This window comes from Mastigoproctus giganteus, chromosome 14, assembly GCF_048544385.1.
Source record: "Mastigoproctus giganteus isolate SK-2022 chromosome 14, ASM4854438v1, whole genome shotgun sequence".
In the NCBI taxonomy this organism is placed as follows: Eukaryota; Metazoa; Arthropoda; class Arachnida; order Uropygi; family Thelyphonidae; genus Mastigoproctus; species Mastigoproctus giganteus.
The window spans coordinates 73,132,951-73,154,649 of record NC_143588.1 but is presented as its reverse complement, the minus strand read 5'-3'; the positions used below and the strand labels follow the sequence as shown (position 1 = coordinate 73,154,649).

Sequence of the window (21,699 nt, the reverse complement as noted above, 5' to 3'; positions counted from 1 at the left end):
TTTAACAGTCTCTGAAGGACCTGTACATAGAACGCAGAATTGACTCGCTCCCCTATAGGTAGAAATTCCTTGTGAATCACATTCTGATTGTCGAAAAACATGATCAGCATCATCTTGATCCTAGACTTCTGTATATGAAATTTTTGGGCCTTGGTGATGATTTTGAAGTCCACTGCATGCTCTGATGCTTCGTCTCGAAGTCGTACTGAAACATCCAACTCTCATCTTCAGTGATAATATAGTCGACGAAATTAGGATTGTCTTGACAAGTCTGGACGAAGTCTTCGCATGATGACACTCTTCGTGGCTTCTGCTCATCCGTGAGGTTGTGCGGCACAAATTTCGCACAGACTTTCCTTTTCCATAAATTTTCCTGTAGAATTTGAATAATCGTCTTCTTATTCATACCCAACTCATCAGCCATCATTCTGAGGGTCACACGACGATCTCTTGCGACAATTTTCCAAAAACTTTTGTAACTCTGTTCTCATTTCGAAAAGTTGCTGGACACCCACTTCTTGGGTCATCGCGAGCATCCTCACGTGCGTCTTTAAACTGCTTATATCATTTAAACACACTGATACGATTAACGTTTCATCACCATAATCAGTTTTTAGCATTTCATACGTTTCTGTTGCAAATTTTTACAGTTTAAAGCAAAATCGTGACGCGAAACGTTAACGCTACTAAAGAAACTGGTTGTTTCTAGCACTCTGTCAACCTACTGGACAATCCTGTACCACCGTCTGTTGGAAGAAGTTTTAACCCTAACAGACCACTTCTGTTTATTTTCAAACTCATCGAACATGACCGCAACAGCACCAGTCCGGGAACTTTACTGCCACACCTCTTATAAGTCTTATATCGCCGTCGATCACTCTTTTGGAGAAGTGTAGGTTCGATTCCCATCGACGACTGGTGAAATTTCTTACTGCTCTTAATTCAGTTAGCGGATCTCAAGCGGATGATGATTCCGAGTGATTCCGAGTTTTTCAGCGCACACAACCCCATGAGTGATTCCGAGTTTTTCAGCACACACAACATGCAAATCGACCTGCAAACACATAATTCTACAAACATAAAAAACTTACAGTTATGAGTACGATTGTAGATCGTTAATACTTACATACATACACTACCTTAACAAAACGATACGTTCACCCTTCCAAATGAAGTAGGCAGTGCGAATGAAATGTGGGCAGAGCAATACCAGGTTTAAGTGTGAAAGAATAGCAGATATCACAAACAAGCGGAATGATACAAAGTAAACTGCTCACAGTGCTTCAAAGATGCTGTATCGTCGGATGCTATTTCAGCATTTTTAATTTTTTTTTCTTTTTTATGCGCGAAATACCACGCTATTTTGAGTCCCATAAGATCATCTGTAACCGATATACTGAAAAGACAAAAAAAAAAAAAAAAACACACTAAGGGAATATATGATCACAAACGATCAAGTAGGCAAAAAAAAAAAAAGAAACAAAGATGGACAAGAACTGCCGAATCCTGAGGAATGCCAGGTATTCGGTGCATAGTGTTGGAAGTGAATAGACTGGCCTTCGGAAAATGTTGCGTTGGAGCTTAATGTGCCCACAGGAATGTCTGTAAATGCGTTGAAGGTTAGTAAGGTTGTCATGGAGATTGAAAACATGGATATTGCTTGAGTTTTCACGGAGGACTGCTATTCACAAGCCACGGATCATACCAACAAACGCCAGAAAGTCATTCGCACTGATTAGTAGAAGCAGTTCCAGTGGAGCGATAAGCCGAGTTACAATCTTTGGATCAGACGATCGAATGTGAGTAGGGAGAATACCGACAATGAAGTCCGGAGAAGGCGAGATCATAGGGCGGAGCTGCATCTGGTGGTTCACTTCGGACCGTTGGTTGTTGCCAAAAACAATCAAATGTATATAGATACCTTGGAGCTGCATCTGGTGGTTCACTTCGGACCGTTGGTTGTTGCCAAAAACAATCAAATGTATATTGATACCTTGGACAATTCCAGTGCATCCACTTTCTGACGATGTGCGGAAATGGGCCCTCACAATAATGCTCAATCAGACAGAGAGAGGAGTGAAAAAAAAAACAACTTATCTGGCTAGCCCAAATTCGAGACCTAAATCTGATTGAATCTTTGTGATGAACTGGAACGTTGAATGAGGGCACGGTCAATAGGCCTTACTTTCTACAGCAGAACAAAGAAGGAAGAGAAAGAAATTCCTGTTGCTTGCTACAGGAACTCGCCGAAAGATTGACCGATGCTGCCAAAGATGGTCCCATACCCAAATTTGTTTATTAAAAGTCCCAAATGTGATAGAGTCCTAATACTATGGTTAGGTAGTGCGCACGCACGAAAACACACGAAGTGCAACCTAGAAATAATGGATTGAATTTAAAAATAAAGATTCACTTAATTTGACTTACAAAGTATTCCTCTCCCCCACCCCTTGTGTTTTAATACATCAAACCCAGCAAATCTGCATTTGAAACATGTTTGAAATTCATTTTTCGCAATATTGTCAAGTCTCCTGCGATTTTTGTTGATCTCCAAGACTTACTGAAGTCTCTTTGAGATTTAAGTTTATCTTTGAAAACAAGAAGTTTGCAGGGAGCGCGATCCGAAATATAAGGAAAGAGGAAGGGGAATGCCAGCCATTCGGTGCATAGTCAGAAACTGTCGGGCTACACAGTGCGATGTATAAGACCGTTGAATTTTCGATACCATAGGCTCATTTGTGTTTTTAATTAAAGAACAAAAATTTTATCTAAAGTTGCTCGCAGCATATGTTTCTAAAGCTGTTATATATATGCTGAAGCAAAACGTGGTGCAAACAACGAACCACTTATTTTACAGCACGTTGTATACGTTTTCTCTAACAACGTAAATGCCAATGATGAGAAATATACTACCACTCCTTAGCTGGAGAAATTCGTATCTCTCTCTGCATCGAACGCGCGCGCACACACACAAAAAATGACTAAGACTAGTTTCTTCCAAACTGCATAGAAAGAACAGGTTTAATTCCCTTCAAGAAGCCAGGAAATTTTATGGGTTCTCCTTTCATACTGTGGCGGAGTTAGTCGATATCGAATGAGAACTGCATGATTTGTACCATTCCTACTAGTCCAGTTTTTCAATCCAAAAACGACCAACAAAAACACAAAATTTACTGGAATGTGTATCACTGACTCCTCATTGCGGTAGCTGCTTCAGCGTTTATTCTCTGGAAGCATTCACTTAAAACAAACATAACGAAACTTAAATATTAAATAAAAATGCTACGTTCTATTCAACGACGTGGTATATTTTAAGTATGTTTCATGAAGTTTTTAAATACCGAAATCAGATATTATCTGATACATTACTAATGGCTCCAAGAAGTTTTTATCTATATCCTGACTGATAATATGGCACGCATCCCATTAAAACCTACGAGACAAGAAACTTGGTCATAACTTCAGTTTATGCCCAGAAGAAGTAGTTAGCCAGGGAACTTCGGAACAAACGGATATCGCTATAGGAGTCATCCCTGCCCTTATCAGCACGAACCGTTGAAACATCCAGAATATTTATGATGGAGATAATAAACTTACCAGGAAGGAAAAGAGGAGGAGAAACAGATGATTACTTACAACGCTGAGACAGTTTAAAGAAAGGAAATCTGAAACCGCTCAAAGGTGATGGGAAAAGTTTTATTTTTGTAAACAATATCTGCTTTTCTGTAATGATCATATTATTATAAGGTTTCATTTTTGATCACGATAACAAGAAAAATGGTTATTTGCTAGTATGTTACTTCGACTGCATTTTAAACATTAGTAAAATAAAGGGATAAAAATGATACTCCCACTTTCTCACAAATGCTTTAGGAATGTGTTCTTGAGGAATAAGATTTTACGGATTGCGGTCTTAAATTACTGCATATATAGTGGCGTTTCATTAATTTATAACAACGTTTAAATATACGAGTAGAGGATGTTTTAACTCATGCTGATAAAAGTAAGGGAGCAGTTCTACATATCAGAACAAGTAAGTCGTTTTTATAAATTGGTATCCAATTCCGTGGGGGTCCGAAGCTATAGCTGTATTAATTTTAAAAAATAGCTATAGAGTGTTGAATACCGAAATAAAAAAGTTAAAAAAAATATGAAAAATAAATAAGAAAAAGCAGACACGTACATAGTAAAATATTTATTTATACTAAATCACTTTTTTATTTGTTTTATTACATAGAATTACACCTATAATTCAGTCGATGTTATTTAGAAACACCCTGTATATTGGTTATATATCCAAGTACTGTATTTCTTATACACTCATAAGCCACTTACCTAATAGCGCGTTGGGCCGCCTTTCACAGTGATAACGGCTTGCTCCCGGCGTGGCATCGAATCTACGAAACCGCGGAAGGTATCTTCAGATGTTCTGGACCAGTTGGACAGAAGGACATCCCAGGGTTTGGCATCGGAGCGAATGCTGCTTTCCGCCGCATTCCAGAAATGTTTGATGGGATTGATGTTCGGAGGAATTTGGGGACCTGGGAAGCCCACGAAATGCTTAGTCGTGATCCTCGAACCATTCCTGTATAATGCGAGACTTGCGACACGGGGCGTTGTCTTGTTGACAGAGTCCAGTGCCATCTGTATACACGGTCACCATGAAGGGCAAAACTTGGGTCAACAAAATGCTCAAATAGGATCTGGTAGTGAAGGTGTGTTCAATGGGGATGAGGGGATCTACTGATGTCCATGAAAATATCCCCCAACCCGTGATACCATCGCCGCCTGCCTGTTTTCGTCCAACCATACATTTCATTTGCTCGCCGTTGAATATGCACTTGTCCATCGTCATTATGCAGTTGGAACCTTAATTCATCAGACCAGGCAATTCTTTTCCTATTATTATCTGTTTATTGCTGTACTTAAGAGCTACCCCCCAGGAACGGTGCCTCCGTGCCCACTGCGGAAGTGTCAATGACAGTCATTAAAATGGGCACATAAACAGGTCGCCTACTCTGGATGGTGTGCTCGGAAATATTTTTCTATCCGCCCTGGTTAGTCTCCCGTTAATTGAGGGATCGTGAGCTATCTGTTGTCCAGGCACTTTGGGTGGTTGTGTCCCTCTTCGGGCCATCCCACCACACCTTCACTACGGCAGCCCTCGAACAGCTGACAGTGCCTGCGGTTGCTGAGATGATAACCCCCGTCTTCCTAGCGCTACAAATAATTCCCCGCTCAAACTCAGTCAGCTCCTTCCCTTTCCTCATTGCAAGTGTTTCGCACTGACGAACTTATTGGCACTACCGTGCCCAGGGGAGTGGTGGCCACACATCTGGACTACACAACTGACCCAGCGAACAACCTAAAAACAGAAAAAACTAGACTACAGACCCACCTGCTAAAATTATGACAGAGAAGATAGACGGAGACCACCAAGGGCGAGATAACCAGAAGATATCTACCAGACCTCCAGAAAATCTACCCAAAACAGCCGACCCTGGTACTTCCCAGGGTACCATTTGACATCTCTAATAACAGGACACGGACCCTACAATGAGAAGCTGCACGGATTCGGACTCACTGAGGACTCCAACTGTACGTGCGGGGAGACAGAAAGCTGGAATCACATAGTGTACGAGTGCCCACAATATGAAGACCTCAGAGGGGTACTTATAACAAAAATAAGATACCTACCAAAAGGATTGGAATCCCATTTCATAGATACTGAGGATGAATATAGAGCATTATCCCAGTTCGCACAAGACCTCTTCGTCAGGCGAAGGACATTAATCACCATCTACAATGACTGACATCAAGTATCACTATTGAGACATCAGCCAGGACAATGTAAGGGCTGAAACTAAATATGATAGACACAATCACAAGGAGCTTGCCCCATGAGTGAAGAAACTTGAAAACAGAAATGCAACAATAGCTGCCAATAGCCATATGGCGATCTGAAGAGGGTACTCTAGCCCCCTTCACCTTTATTCCTACTTCCTTGGGAGGGGACGTTTTCGTCCTCCCCTCCTCTGGCCGACCGGGCTAGCCGAGTGGGTAAAGTACCTGCCCGGCAACCCAAAGGTCGCGGGTTCGATTCCCGCCTCGGGCTTGGATCAAAGTACTGCAAAAACCTTGGGAGGTGCAATATGGCCACAGAAGCCGATGCGCCAACAACTACCAAATCAAAAAAAAAAAAAAAAAAAAAATCCCCTCCTCTCCACCCTATATCTTCTACTCTGGTGGGGCAGGGGCATGCCCCACTGAAAACTGGGGCTACCTACTCTATTGGCCCCATATTTCTGTCTTTCTCCCCCCCAGCCTTCTGCCTCCCCCTCTCTACCTATATGCTAGCGAAAGCCCTACACACCAAAAACTTAACATGTCTAAATTACCTTACGCCCATAACTTAGCCTAGCAAAACTAAGCGATTCTATCCCTACGTCGACGCGTTTCTTTCTTCTCTCTTTTTTTTTTTTTTTTTTTTTTTAAGGTCCTAGCCTCCGAAATCTCAGGAAATTAAGCGGCAGGACCTGCCAGAGTGAAAAGAGTGAAACTGGATTCCTGGTCTGCCTCCACGAGGTGTAAGTGGGGAAACGTTGGGCCTCAGTAGGGGCCCAGCGGCTAAATGACCAGATGAACAACGGTACAAGGCATCACACATATACAAAGCCCATACACTTTTAAATCTCAGGCTTTTCCAGTCAACTGGTTCACCCACAATGTAAACTACGCGGTGATGTGGGAAACCCCTGGTGCCGTTTAACCCTAAACACACTTTACCGTGCCGTCACGCTGTATGCTGCGCCGGTCGGTGACGTCACCCCTAGGTTTCTGTGAGATGCGTCCACTCGTGGAGATAGGGTTGATCGTAATGTTTTGGCTTATGAGTGTATTTGAAGAAGTGAAGCGACTAGAAATAGTATTCAAAGTTACGACAAAGTTAAATTAAGTTTATTTATTCATTTCAGAACTTATTAGAATATTTTTTTATGGACATTTACTAGATTTGATTGCTGGAGAAGTTAATATTTCCGATCTTCATAAATACTCAAAATTCTATTAATTTTCGAGAAAAAGATGTAAGCTCTCTCTCTCTCTCACCCCGAAATCCTGAGTCTCTAGGCTTCTGATGTAATTTGTCAGCATCTTAGATAAACTTAAGAGTGAATTAGATTACTACAAAGAACAAAGTAAGATAAATATTTCTGATGTATGCTGGAGATATTAAAATTTTCATTTCTTGCCACAATAAAGAGTAATACGAATCCCTTCAACATTCCCTCCTTCTCCTCAGCTAATGAGCAAATAAAAAAAAAAGGTTTAGATGCAAATATAATTATCTGCCACCTGTAAGTATCAGGTAATTACATTTGCAGACTCAAAAAAAAAAAAAATTCACTTCAAGTAAACCCAAACCAAACTTAATGTGTGTTGTAGCCCACATATTCAAAGTTCTCTTATGGCCGCTGTTTTGTCAATTTCACCAGACGTGTTGCCCGTCTTTGACCCCTTCAAAAAGCTCAATGTCTTTTTTTTTTTTTTTTTTTTTTTAGGTGCGCGTTCTCTATACTTGAACACATTATTCCAAGCGTGATCTTTCAGTTGCCGTATACAGTCGAATTATGACGTTCCTTTCTCTACTACAAGCAAATGTTAGATAAGTCATCAGTAGGATACCATAGGCCATACTTGCCGGCTGGCTGTACTGCTCAGAGAAATTCGCATCTGTCCGTATCGTAACTTCCAAATCCATTTTTTCTTCTACTAATTTTAATTCAACCCTACCAAGTATATAAGTTCTTTTTTCAATTCCTACTATTAGTTCACACTCTCCCTACATATATTTATACATCTTGTTCAAATTTTCAATCGTTAATAAAATACTTTTTATTCATCCACTCAAGTTCAAATACATTTTTTTAAACTTGTAGTGGATGACACTTGATGTTAATAGTTTTTTTCAAATATTAATTAATTAATTAAATTTAATTAATTAATTTTAGTTTTATATGGGAGAAAAAAATTTCTCTTATATAAGATATTTAGCAGGATATAAATTTAGGAATAAATACCGTCAGTGGCGAAGCGTATAGATCGCTGGAAAAAAATTTCTTTTTCAGATTCTTTTTTCATTCTGGGTTCTAGTCTGAGTCAAGGAGGGAACAAAATGGAAAATGAAACACGTGAATAAAAATAATAGTCCAACACCATATATAGAAAGGAAAATGGAAAATTGCAAGGAAATTCGCTTTCTATTTTGCCACTTAATATTGTGATTCTGTCATATGTATATACATATTTATATTAATTGCAATTATTTAATAAAAAGTAACTAAAATAAAATTTTTCTTTGTTGACCTAAGTAGGAACTGACTTTAATTTTTTTTTTTTTTTTTATATTACTTGTTAAGTTGCTGTTCTCCAAATGTAAGACCTTGCATTTTGCTCTATTGACATAGCTGCCACTTTTCTGACCATCCCTAAAGACTGTGAAGTCCTGATGAAGCACTGGTTGGTGCTATTCATTGACTACTCCAACAATCTTGACATTATCTACAAATTTTGACATCATATCATTTAAAAGCATTGAAAACAATGCTGGTCCCAGTACTGATTCTCGGGGAATCCCTCCTTACTTTAGTTCAATCTGAAGAATAACCATTAATCACAACGTCTGGCTCCTACCCTGCAATCCATTTAAGGATTTTCCTTGGGATTCCAATATGTTACAGCTTATACAGCAAACTCTCATGCAAGGCTGAGTCAAATAACTTAGTTGTTACCTTTTCTTATAACTGCTCCTTTCAGAAACATACAAACAATATCGCTGTGCAAGCCGTACAGGAAGTTTGGTTTTATTAAATAACTTCAAACTTCTGTAAAGAATTCTGCGCTAATATATGTTATACATACGTATATAATATACATTACGTGTATATATACACATATCTATAAAAAATATGTATATAACATAGGTAATACGCTCACTTATATAATCCTTCCTACATTAGAATATACCTACCCGGTATGGAATATTAATTCTGCTTATATAGCAAATTAAAAAAAAAAAAAAATCTAAATGATGAAGACAGGCCAAAATTTATATTTACATACATAATCAGTACTGCCATTACTTTCAAAAGCATCATCTTAAACTACTAAGAAGGCTAATATTTTAGGATTTATTTTTAAAATTATTAACAACAAATGTGTAAGTGATTCACTTTTACCATACATGCAGATTCAAGTTCCTCAACACAATACACGTATCCACATACTATTTAAATCAAAATTAAGAACGGATTAGGAGAGGTTAATCCCCACCCACCCCCGCTTCTGCTTGCATCGCACATTTTTCTTTAAATTTTATATTTGTATTTTCACAAAACGAAAAGCGGGCCCCACCTTGGATAATGAGGCTCCAAGCCATGCTTTATTCGACTTTTGCTTAAATCTGGTGCTGATCCTTAAAAATGATGACATAACCCAGAAAACAGACTGTAAGCCCTGACAGGTGGGCAACCCAACATATAAGTAATATTATAGAATTTATGAATATTTGGGATCTAAATATTAACGCTCTTCTCTGTTGATTATATAATGAAATAAGTACCCCAGGGGCTCACATCTGGTGAGCATTGGCTTGGCACACCCAGGGTCCTGAGCTGGATATCATCATTCTTCTTTTTCTTTGGTGATTTCTTTCTTCCTTCCTTCCCCCCCCTCTCACTCAGGGTAATTGAGAAATTTTTTTTGGCTGGTGCAGCATACGCATCAGGCTACCTTGCACCATATGGCTAATAATAATAAAAGATTGTATCTTCCACAGTACAAATTAAAATATATTATTAAAAGTACTGTATGCTTATTTTAAAATAGTTATTCTCCAAGAAAAACTTTCAGAAATAGGCTTGCTTTCCTTTCTTTCCGACAAACCAGAAAATCAGTACAAGTTTTGCATTTTGATGAAACATAAGAAACAACAGTTATTTAACATATAAGCAAAATATTCGTAATAATATGAGTGTTAATCATATTAATATGGATTTACTTCACACAGGCATAAGCGTAATGGACTCCAAGCGTCTTCATTTTGGAAGTTGGAGGGTATTTCTGCTGGTGTGTTCCATCCCTGCGGTAGTTGCAGCTGCAGGACTCGCATTCCTGCCTGAGAGCCCTCGTTTCCTTTTGGAGGTTAGCAGATAAGTATAATCATTTTTTTAAAAAAATTAGATGATGTATGAACTCCGTATAAGCTCTATAATTTTATGAGAACAAGGTTATGAGCTTCAGATGATTTATAATTGACTACCTCAGCACTGCTGAATATACGAACATAATACCGTTTCGAGCTGTTAGGAGAAAAGGAGGCGGGCGAGAGAGTAGCAAGAAATACCAGCTAAATACTTATTCTTAGGTAGACTGAGAAAAATATATGATAGGCCTCTTCAGAACTGAAATCAATTATCAATATCACCTATGAACATTTCGTTGAACATAACCATTTTTTTTTTAAATAACGTTGTACACTAACATCTCTCTCTTCTTTAAAAGAGCATAATACCCAGTTTTTTTTTTTTTTTCTTTATTTAATGAAACCCCATACACGAAAAGCATTAGAAGTTACAGTACTTAGTACTGTGAGTAGGTTTAAGTTTGAGAACGCGAAAGAAGGTATCAGATCTGAGTTTCTGTAGACCGTAATTTACAGGAAATGTGAAAGAAAGAAGGTTGTTCCAGAAGCTGAAGGAATAAATGAGGAAGAAGAAATATTAGTTCTGAGTGTCATCGAAGATAAGCACAGGAGCAGAAAAATCCCTTTTGCAAGACAAGACAGGGCTGAGTTTTCGAAGAATTTAAATTAACTAAGTTATCTTTGTCCCATTGGAGAATTACCTGGAGATCAGCATTTCAGGAATTGGTAATGGATATTTGAGAAGTTGAAGCTGTTTGTGCAGGTAAGGTTTCCCAAACTGGAAGGTGGAATACAATGTGCTATCATCAGAAAAACCATGGATAAGATTTCCAGTCAGTGGAAGAAGGTAATTAATATACGAGAGGAAAATAGAGGAAGGAAGGAAGAATTGAACCTTGGGGAACACCAGCATTAGTGGAGAAGTCAAAAGACGGAGAGCCATTTACCATCACCCACAGTGAGCGGTCAGAGAAAAAACTGAATATACAAAAAAAACAGCTGGCAAACCATAAGATAGAATCTTATTTAGAAGACCTTTATGCAACACGATCAAAAGCCTTTGAAATGTCAAGAGCAACTGCTTGAGTTTCACCAAACTTTTCGAATGAATTTGTCCACAGACGAGTAACATAAACCCGAATATCACCAATGGATCGACACTGACGTAATTCATACTGGCGACCATTGATTAGATGGAAGGTTTCAAGACAGTTTAAGAGCTGGCGGCTAATGAAGTTTTCCATTATTTTAGAAAGAGTAGAAGTGCAATGGGACGATAATTTGATGGGAGAGATTTGTCAACGGTTTTAGGAAATGACCGTATATGAACAAATTTTGAAGCAGAAGGAAAAACACAGGTGTACAGAGGCGACAGGAGTAGACTCAGATGCACAGGTTTTGAGAACAAGCGGAAAAATATCATCAGGGCCTGGCACTTTCTTGGCGTCAAGATTGTTGAAAATTCTTCTCACACCCTTTTGACAGAAGACGACAGGAGGCACTGAGTGGAGTGTACTGGGAATGGTAGGAGGTGGTTTACCAAGGTCATCAATATAAGAGTTAGAAGAGGTAGTTTGCAGAAAAGTATTCTCTTTTTTCCTATATCTTTTCTTAGTTGTATAGACATTATTGTACTTAGGTTTTATTGCTAACTGTTCTCGCTCTAAGTGGGGTAAAAAGGGAAGAAAAGGAGAGAAATCTGTAATTACTCTTCATAGACTAATTTGTTAATCGAAAAACCATTCTTCGCTTCAAATAAGGTAGTATTCAGGCAGCCAACTGTACAAAATCAATACATGTTTTGTAAGTAAGCGAGCAGCCACACCCGGCTTTCATTTTCACACCGGCTATTGGAGTTGACCAAATTCCTCTTAAAACGTTTCATTCGTTTTAAGCAGTGTTGCATTAATGTGAATAAAAAGGAAATAAAAAAATATTTAAATTTTTAAAAGATTTAGTCCGAACTTCATAAAATTTAAGTATAAATATCTTTCCTCAAGTTAAACACCATATTTAAAAGGAAGAGACAACACTGAAAAATCATTCAACTATGTTACATGGCATGTACGGCTGCGCTTACAATATCCACTCAGATGTACAGAAGACAAACGCGTAATTCAATCGATAGCTCTCTCTCTCTCTCACGCACAACTGAAATCGATCTCACTCCCTGTCTGCAGCAGTGGTGTAGCACATTATAGTTACTAGAATTATAAAAAATTACGCTTACTATGAAAATTATTAAATGAAAAGGAAAAATCTGAGCTTCGAAAACATCACATCTAAAAATCAGCAAAAATAAATAAAATAAAATTGTTTCAAATGACCTCAGAAAATAATGGATTTTATACAGAATCCAAAATATAAAAAAAGAAGCATTTCAGGTAATTTAATTTATTTTTCCTATGCATAAAAACTGCAATTTCATTTAAGAGATTATTAATACGATATGCATGTAATAAAAATATCAAGTGATCGGACAATGTTCTTCTGCAAGAGTATATACACGTAATTAAAAATATACCGAGGCGCAGAAAATACGGAAAACAATGGTAAAATTCCCCGTAGTGAGAAATTTTGTGACAATTTTGACTGCGCAGTGACTACAATCTTACAACTAACTTGGCCATGGGGTGGCAAAGTTAGTTTCGGAAGAGGGTCTCGTATTTAATTCCAGTACGCGAAACAAGCAAACCAACCATGGAACAAACGCAATACACACACACATCCAATAGGCTAATACCTCACGGCCCGATGCCAACATGCAATTCAAAAATAGTAACAATAAGAAAAGTCTATTTCCTCATCCAATGATGAAATTTATGATACTACTCTGCGGGTATATCCATTCTTCAGAGTAAGTGGTCAGCCCACGTCAACTACTCTTAACATCACTGGTCAGTGGAAGAAAGAGACTAATACTACCATTCACTTAAAACATGAATGATGACAATACCTCGCAATGCTTCTCAAAAATTAAAATTTACTATTGTGTGAAACTGCAAAGCCACAAGATATGCCAGCGAGTGAACATAACGGTTAGACTAATACCACCAGAAAGTTCGTTATAGTAGCATTTTTTAGGTGCATCAGCAAATTGTGCCGTACATATGTCAGCAAATTTCGTATGTTCTGTGGTCGATTTGCTGTTTGCTTGCGGAAAAACCCGCCATAAGTAGTATGGTTTTTTCCCTCCTGGGAGAAAACCATACTACTCTCGCCTGAGACCAACTGACTAAGCTACGTTGTGAAAAAGACCTATAAGAATTCCTCGCGTCATTGACAGGATTCGAAATCAGGTCTTTTCCACTCGGTGTGGGAAAGACGGTGATTATACTAACTGCGCTACCCACAACTGCACCACCAGGAAGACTCTGTACTTTATGCGATACCGTGACTGCATGTCTCCTCACAAGTCCAAGTCATCAGTCCACAGCTACATTCTAAGCCTGCCATGCAGCATAGATTGAAAGCAATGGATTTGAACAGAGAGCAATAGAATGGTTAATCGTTCTACGCATCAAATGAACGCAGGTGGACCGGATGTATGCCGAAGAAACGGTTTCCTGTAAACTGCAACCGGTGCACGCTACTGTACTGAGGTAATCCTTTCCCATGTGCGTCTGTTCAGAGGTACCATTGGCCCCGAGTTCGTGTTTATGGATAATAACGCTACACCCCATCGCACTGCAGTTTATAGATAATAATATGGATAATGCATCGCACTGCTGTTTATGGATAATAACGCTACACCCCATCGCACTGCAGTTTATAGATAATAATATGGATAATGCATCGCACTGCTGTTTATGGATAATAACGCTACACCCCATCGCACTGCAGCTTTTGATATGCTTTTGGAAAGTGAGGACATCTTCGTATGGATTGGCCTGCCCGTTCCAGCGATCTAAATCCCATCGAATACATATGGGACGCTCTGGTGGGTGTGGACGTGCCTAGCGGCACGTCCACACCCACCAGAAAATGTTCACCAGCTGAAGATGGCGCTGACAGAGGAATGGACGATTTTACTGCAAGAACTTATCAACAACATTGTTCTAAGTATGGACAGGCGGTGCAAAGCCTGTATTGACATTAAGAGTAGCCATATCTCCTACTGAGACCACCTCTTCCCTTTGTTCCATCTTTGGCAGTGATGCATCTGTATCATGGCAGCCAGTGTTATGTTGCCATTTTTGAATAAAATCCCTCTGTACCGTTTTGTTTCCGTTGTTATGTCCGAGTTGTTTCCTTCATCATTTCTGTACCTCACGAGGTTCCTTTGATATGCCTTTCCCATATCCAGGCCACTCCTATAAGAAGCTACAGGTGAAAACCTGACTAGTCCTTAAGTTTTGCACACCAGTGTATGTTGTTGTTGTTGTAGACATTTAGGCGTACAAGCAACGTAGGCGAAATTGTGCGTGTATTACATATCTGTAAATTGCCATGTTCTGTGGTCGATTTTCAGTGTTGTGGATGGAAAACCCAGGTTTCCGGGAGAAAAAACCATGCTACCTCGCCTGAGACCGACTAACTCAGCCACGTTGTGAAAAATACCCATAAAAACTCGTCCTATCACTGACGGGATTAAAATTCAGGTCTTTTCCACATGGTGTGGGGAGGTCGACGGTGATAATACCAACTATGCTACCCGCTAGGGATGGGATGGATGTGCTACTCATGAGGAGATGGGAGAGTTTAATTTTCCAGATATTAACTGAAACTTGTGGGATAATCACTCAAACAATAGCAGAAACTTTCTGGATTTATTATCTGACTGTCTTCTAGAGCAGCAGGTTAGAGAGGCAACAAGAGAAAACAACATTCTTGATCTGATTATCAGCAGTTACTCATCACGAATATCCAGATAAAGGAGCCACTAGGTGGCAGTGATCAGAATATACTGAAGTAGAATACACTTAAAGATACAACTACTGTCAAGGGTAAGGGAAAGGGATTCTGCTTACGTCAAGGCGACTGCAGTGGTCTTACAGTTTTTAAATTCCTTTCAGTGAGACCAACTGATGATGTTAACAACTGCAAATTGTAAATGGGAGCCATTCAGGGACGTAATCACAGAAGCTACTAAGCTTTTTATACCGAATAACAGATATAGAGATATAGTTCACGGTATAGATCTAAATGGATGTCAGAATAACTGATGAGACTAGTTACAGATAAGAAAAATCTGGATAATTATAAATTAACTAGATAATTATAAATTAACAGGGACATGGACTCCTACAGAAAATACAAACTAGTGCAACAACAAGATCACTAAGGGGATTAGGAAAACTAAGGCAGATTATGAAAAGTCGTTGGCAAAGAAAAGTAGCAAAGAATTTTTTGCTTATGTTAACACAAGGAGGAAAGAGATGGACACGCTGTCCCAGTGTCACAACTATTAATGACTCTATTCAGGTCGCTGAAAAACTATATAAATAGTGTGCTTTACATTCACTCAAGAGGCTTTTAAGGCTGGGAATACCAGAAAGTGCACCAAGTTATAAATGGGAGCTAAATGATTTTGTTATGACAGAGAAGAAAGTGGAAGAGAAATTGCTAAAGCTAAAAGTAAATAATACACCTGGGGCTGATGGAATCTATCCAGTTATATCAAAAGAAGCAGAAAAAGAAATAAGCAACCCCTTGGCCATAATAAATTTTCTGTTTTATACTCCGGGACGATCACAAGGAGTTCGCAAGACAGAGAAGAGCGAATACAACAAACAGCGCCGTATTCAGCAGTTACGGGCTTGAACCCCGGTCATTCAAGACACGTCTACTTATACACCTTCACAACTGAAAACTCGGCTACGGCGGCCAATAAATTTTCTGTTTATACTCCGAGATGACCACTCAGTCAGAGGAGTTCACAAGATGGAGAGAATACAATAAACAGCACTCATGAGAGCATCCTTGGATTCAGGGTAGGATCCTACAGATTGGAAGTTGAAAATGCTTCGTAATTCAAAAAGGGTAAGTAATTATAGAGCTGTATAAAAGCTTCGAATATGTGTGGTACAGTGCTTGGTAACTAGACACCCTTAGAAGGGACATAATTGAGGTAAATAAGGCTCTGAGAAGAGAAAGTACAGTGAATTGTCACTGTTATACATGATTCTAGAACGATGGGAAATAAGTTCAAATTACGGGGAAAAAAGTTAGGATCGAGTAGTAGTAGTAAGTAGTTTTCTTTTTTTCGCCAGAGAGTTAATTACTGGAATAAGCTGGCTACATGGTTGGTTGAGGCTAACAGCTTAGGAAAGAATCAAAGGTCAGTCTGATAGGTACAGTTGGTTGTAGAGTTTTAGGCGCATCAGCAACTTAGGCCATATTGCGCCGTATATAATATGTCTGTAAATTGCGTGTATTCTGTGGTTGATAATTTAAAACAAAATTTGAACAAACTAATTCAAGTATAAAGTAAAGTCAATTAAAATTATGTAAATGCAGAATAATATTATGTAAAGTACATTTAACAAAACTGATTAATGCCATCGAACCAACGATTAAACATTACATCAGATTGAGATATAAGAAAATATGGAGAACTAGATAAGCAATACACATAGCCTTACAAACCCGTTACCTATCTAGCTCTCCATATTCACGCACGCACGCACGCAGGGGTCCTCATTATCCAAGGATAATTGGTTCCAGAAAATTCCACTTAAAACGGGGAAACAAATTTGGTAATGTGCATTATGTAGTTGTACATAGTAAAAAATGGATTGAAGGAACTGAAAAATCTACATATTAATACGGAAGCCGTTTTCTTGAGACGGCCATTGTGAACGATAGGCCTAACCGATCGGGCTGAAAGTGGTCTCAAATTGAAGATATTTCTTCCTAGGTATGCATAAAAATGAGAAAATATAAAAATTCCGATCTATATATTAATACGGAAGCCGTTTTCGGAGGATCGAAATAAGCGATCATTAAACGAAGTTAAGTCTCTCACCAGTAGATGGCACCACCACAAATGTTAAAGGTGTTTCCTTAATAGTTATACAGTACAAAACTATTATTTTTCTTTATCTTTAAAGTTTTAAAAGTGCTTTTTTAAACAATAAATATTAAAAATAAGTGCTTCATCAAGGTAAATAATAAATAAGAGTTAATTTCGTCAAGGGAATAAAGACTTATGGTGAATGATGATTTGGTCATTCGAAGAAATGTAACGATATCTTTAGAAAATCTTCATTACTCTTCACATCATCACAACTTTATCTTCAGCTCGGCTAACTATTTGCAACTCTACGTACAGACTGCTAACGAAGACCAATTAAATATTATCAGGGAGAGAACGACAGCAGTACAATGCGATGATACGTCAGTTAATAATGCTTTTTTATAGATGGTCCTGGTGGCACAGGCATCCTATGTTCATCAGAAATATGTTTAATCGATCGGGCTGAAAGTGGTCTCAAATCGAAAATGTTTTTTCCTAGATGTGCAGAAAAATGGGAAAATATAAAATGCACGCAACGTGCACATTTTGAATAATCGGAAAGATAAGTGAAACCAAAGAAAATTTAAACGTTTCCTCAGATACTAGTATTGAGAAAGGATTCGACGCGTACTGGCTTACCTGCTCACGACAAAACGTGGACCACATTTCTTTCGGACAGCTAGAGAAAAATTCTGCTACCAACTGCGAAATTTTCGCAACGGGTACAGCTAGTGAGACAATTATTTTATTAGATATATTTTATTATATGTTGAACAATGCAAGGTTAAGTAAAGTTTATTGAAGTTACACTGTGTTTTTTTCAGTTTTGCGAATCAAGAATGAATCCAGAGTTTTGTTTTGTTTATTTTATTTTTTTATTTTTTTTACCGTATTTTTTCAGATAGAATTGCATCGTAGCATTTAGTTGTCTTTAACTTCGCGCTTAACTTCTGCTGCAGGATCATCAAGGGGGTAGTTCTCACAAAAATATTCAAGTGCGTGGTCAATTTTCTCAAGAGCTTCCTTTAATTCTTTAATTTCAAATCCTCGTAACTGCGGGGACTCGGATAACTCAGATACCGTGCACCCACTGTATATATACACAGTGTATATGGTTTCCGAATTAATAGGTTTCGGAGATGGACTGAGTCTTTTCTCCTCCTGGAAACTCGGATTTTTTATCACATAAAATAGACAAAACCGACCGGAGAATATACGAAAATCCCCGACGCCAAGACACAATGATAATTGCGTATTGGCGTCTCGTGATATTACTTGTCTTGAGTAAAAATTCTAAAGAACCCAAATAAATCTTGGAGTTACACGACTGAATGCTTCAAGTCATAAGGAAAATGATACCTGTTATGAAAGCTGCACTACAGAAAGCTGACAAAAATTTTCTAATAAATTTTGGAGTTGGAAGAACGATGAATTTCACTGTAAGTGATAAAGGGATTTTGAATAAGATACAGAAATCGGGATGGGATGAACTGGAGTGAATAATTAGGGCAATGAGAATGGTGGTTCAAGAAATAAATAATTTAGATTCTGTAAGAAAAAGAAAGTGAGCTTTAGAAGACAGTAGGTAGAAATGGACTTCACTGGATTAGAAATGAGCCTATCTATATTGGTGACATGGTGCCTGAATGAATCGTAAGGCCAAATGAGGCAACGAAACAGAATTTTCTGCATTAGGAAAAAAAAAAAAAGAGCAAATTTGATAACGAAGGTTTTCGGAGATTTTCTTTAGATGAACGATCTTCTTCGTAGATTAGGTCTATCAAGTATACAGGGTGTCTCAAAAATACACGGCATAACTTCAGGAGTGAGTTCCTCATATGTAGACAATAAAAATATTTTATATCAACATAGTTCCGGAAATGCTTGGTTTCCGAGTTTTGAAGGTCTGTCTATGACACTTAACTGTTCACATCACCTTATAGTAATTGTTCAAAATGTCCACCTTCTGCCTGAATACAGGCCTCACATCGACGTCTCATGGACTCGCGAAGACGATGCCAAATTCCTGGCATGTTTCGTATTGGCTCACAACCTGCCACAATTCGATTGCGGACAGTTTCCACATCAGCTACCAAAGTCGAATACACCAATGACTTTAAATGGCCCCACAAGAAGAAATCTAGTGGATTTAAATCAAGTGAGCGTGGAGGCAGTTGGTCCACCTCTACCTAACCACCGACCAGGAAACCGTCGATTCAGGTAATTGCGGGCCAGATGACTGAAATGTGCGGGAGCGCTATCGTGCATGAAGTGTGCTTGTTGACGAATGATCAGTGGCGTCGTCCAAGAAATCAGGCGTGTTGTTTTCCAGAAAGTTTCTGTACGCCTGCCCTGTGAGTTTATTTGGAAGTACAAGGGGCCCAAATAACTTATCACCAAAAACACCCGCCCAGATGTTGAGGATGAACCGCTGTTGGTGATGTGATGTAAGAATTGCATGTGGGTTTTCCTCAGCCCATACATGCTGATTGTGAAAGTTTTGGATTTCGTCTCGTGTGAACTGTGCTTCATCTGTGAATATCACTAAGGCAGGAAAGTGATGAGTTGTACCACACTGCTGTAAAAACCACTGGCAGAACATTACTCGCGCAGGGTAATCTGCTGGTGACAATGCCTGTACCTGTTGCAGATGGTAAGGATACAGTTGGTGTTCTCGCAACACTCTCCAAATAGTCGAACGTTGAACAGCCAGTTGCATTGCTATTATGCGTGTGCTGATTCCAGGAGTGGCATACACAACATCCTAAATCTTCTCCTCTACTTCAGGAGTCGTAGATCTTCGTCATCCTCTGTCGGCAGCACGAGGTGTAAAGGTCCCATGTTCACAAAGGCGGCGATGGATATCTTCAAACGTTTTCCTGTCTGGACATCTTTCTGGGAACCTTTCGTGGTACAAACGACGAGCCTCCAGAGCATTGCCGTCTGCCAAACCGTACATAAATGCATATCCGCTTGCTCCTAATTTGAATACATGGTCGGAATGGAAAACCACCAGATTCTGTCAGTACCTTGTGATGAAGGAAATCACTTGCGGGAGATAAGACATTCCGGTTAATAACTCGGGAACCACGGATTTCCGGAACTATGTTGATATAAAATATTTTTATTGTCTACATATGAGGAACTCATTCCTGAAGTTATGCCGTGTAATTTTGAGACACCCTGTATTTACTAGATGAGTTATACTGGGATATAACATGCTAGCTGAGTTGCTGATTAATTTATTTTTCAAAAAATTATTCAGACTTGAGTTTTACGAGACTTTTGCCATCTCCTGATCACAACGCACGTCATTCACTGCAAATATATCTATAATAAAAAATATATCTATCAAATACTGTATATCCATAAAAATAAAAAAAAAGCAAACCGAGAAAACTTAAAAGAATTATGATATGATGATTAAAATGGTTGTCTTGAAGTTTCTTGGAACATCAACTACTATACTATGGTCATAGTGCATCAGTTTATATAGTTTATTATCTGTACAAGTGTGTTGAAAGGTCGATTTCCATACACTGTGGATGGAAAATTTCGAATAACTCATGGAAGGAAATCTCACTTCCTCATACCAATATTAGCTAATTACAGCCCTGATTAAAGAATCCCTCCATATTTCACGGATTTGAACCTAGACTTCTCCGCGGGAAAAAAAAAAAAGGAGATACTGTCATAAAGATGATAAAGATGATGAAAAATCACGGTTAAAGGTAACATAACACATCGCATGCTGTATAGTTTGTCATTAGTTACAAAGAAATCCTGTTCTTAAGAAATTGTCAAATACATTTGTATACGGTTATACCCGTAAGTGTGTTTCGATTATCTTTTCCATTTACAGTAATGTGTAGATATTAATTTATTTCAAATCTAAAATTCCTAGGAGATAATTACGATGTATTTTCATATAAATATAAAATGCATATTAAAAGCTTCAAATTCTTTTACAAATTTGTTTTTTTTGCATTTGTGAATTTAATACATTCTTTATTAGTATTCTACATTCTTTGAATAATTTGTAACTTGCAGTCATCTGAAACAAATATTCGTCCGCTGAATTGCACAATTTCGGCTTTCATAAATATACACTGTTACCGCGCTTAGCCACAGAGACTTAATATTTCACGTTTAACTAAATACCAGAGCGAATTACTTCAAGAGCTCAGCAAACATGCAAAATTTAGCTAAAGGAATGGCTTCTAAGAGAAATGCGTTTTGACATTTGAAATTGCGCTGGGAAATTTAAAAAGAAATAAACTGCCATAGATTGCGGATGGTGAATCAGTATTGCAGGCGCCCAACTCATTCTTTCATTAAAAAGCTAGAATGAAAGATAGTCAAGAATATAAATGCTAGGAAATATTTCACACACGGCCGTTCAATTTACATAGTTATTTAAATAGATATCTTACCATAGAATACGAATAATTTACAGGTAGTTTTTTACTGTTTAAAGACGAAAGAAAATCCGCCTTTAAGGTTCATATTCTTTCTGTCTTACATAATTGCTTATTTAATA

At 38.3% G+C, this 21,699-nt stretch overlaps 1 protein-coding gene across 2 annotated transcripts in view; it reads left to right on the top strand.

Annotated features, from left to right (window-relative positions):
* LOC150075240 (synaptic vesicle glycoprotein 2C-like) overlaps positions 1 to 21,699 on the top strand; it is a 212,684-nt gene that overhangs the window by 146,528 nt on the left and 44,457 nt on the right. For both annotated transcript variants that reach the window (XM_090388690.1, XM_090388691.1), the window contains exon 6: positions 10,067 to 10,200. In XM_090388690.1, coding sequence (XP_090244816.1) covers positions 10,067 to 10,200 — 134 coding nt within the window. The remainder of the gene's footprint in view (positions 1 to 10,066; positions 10,201 to 21,699) is intronic.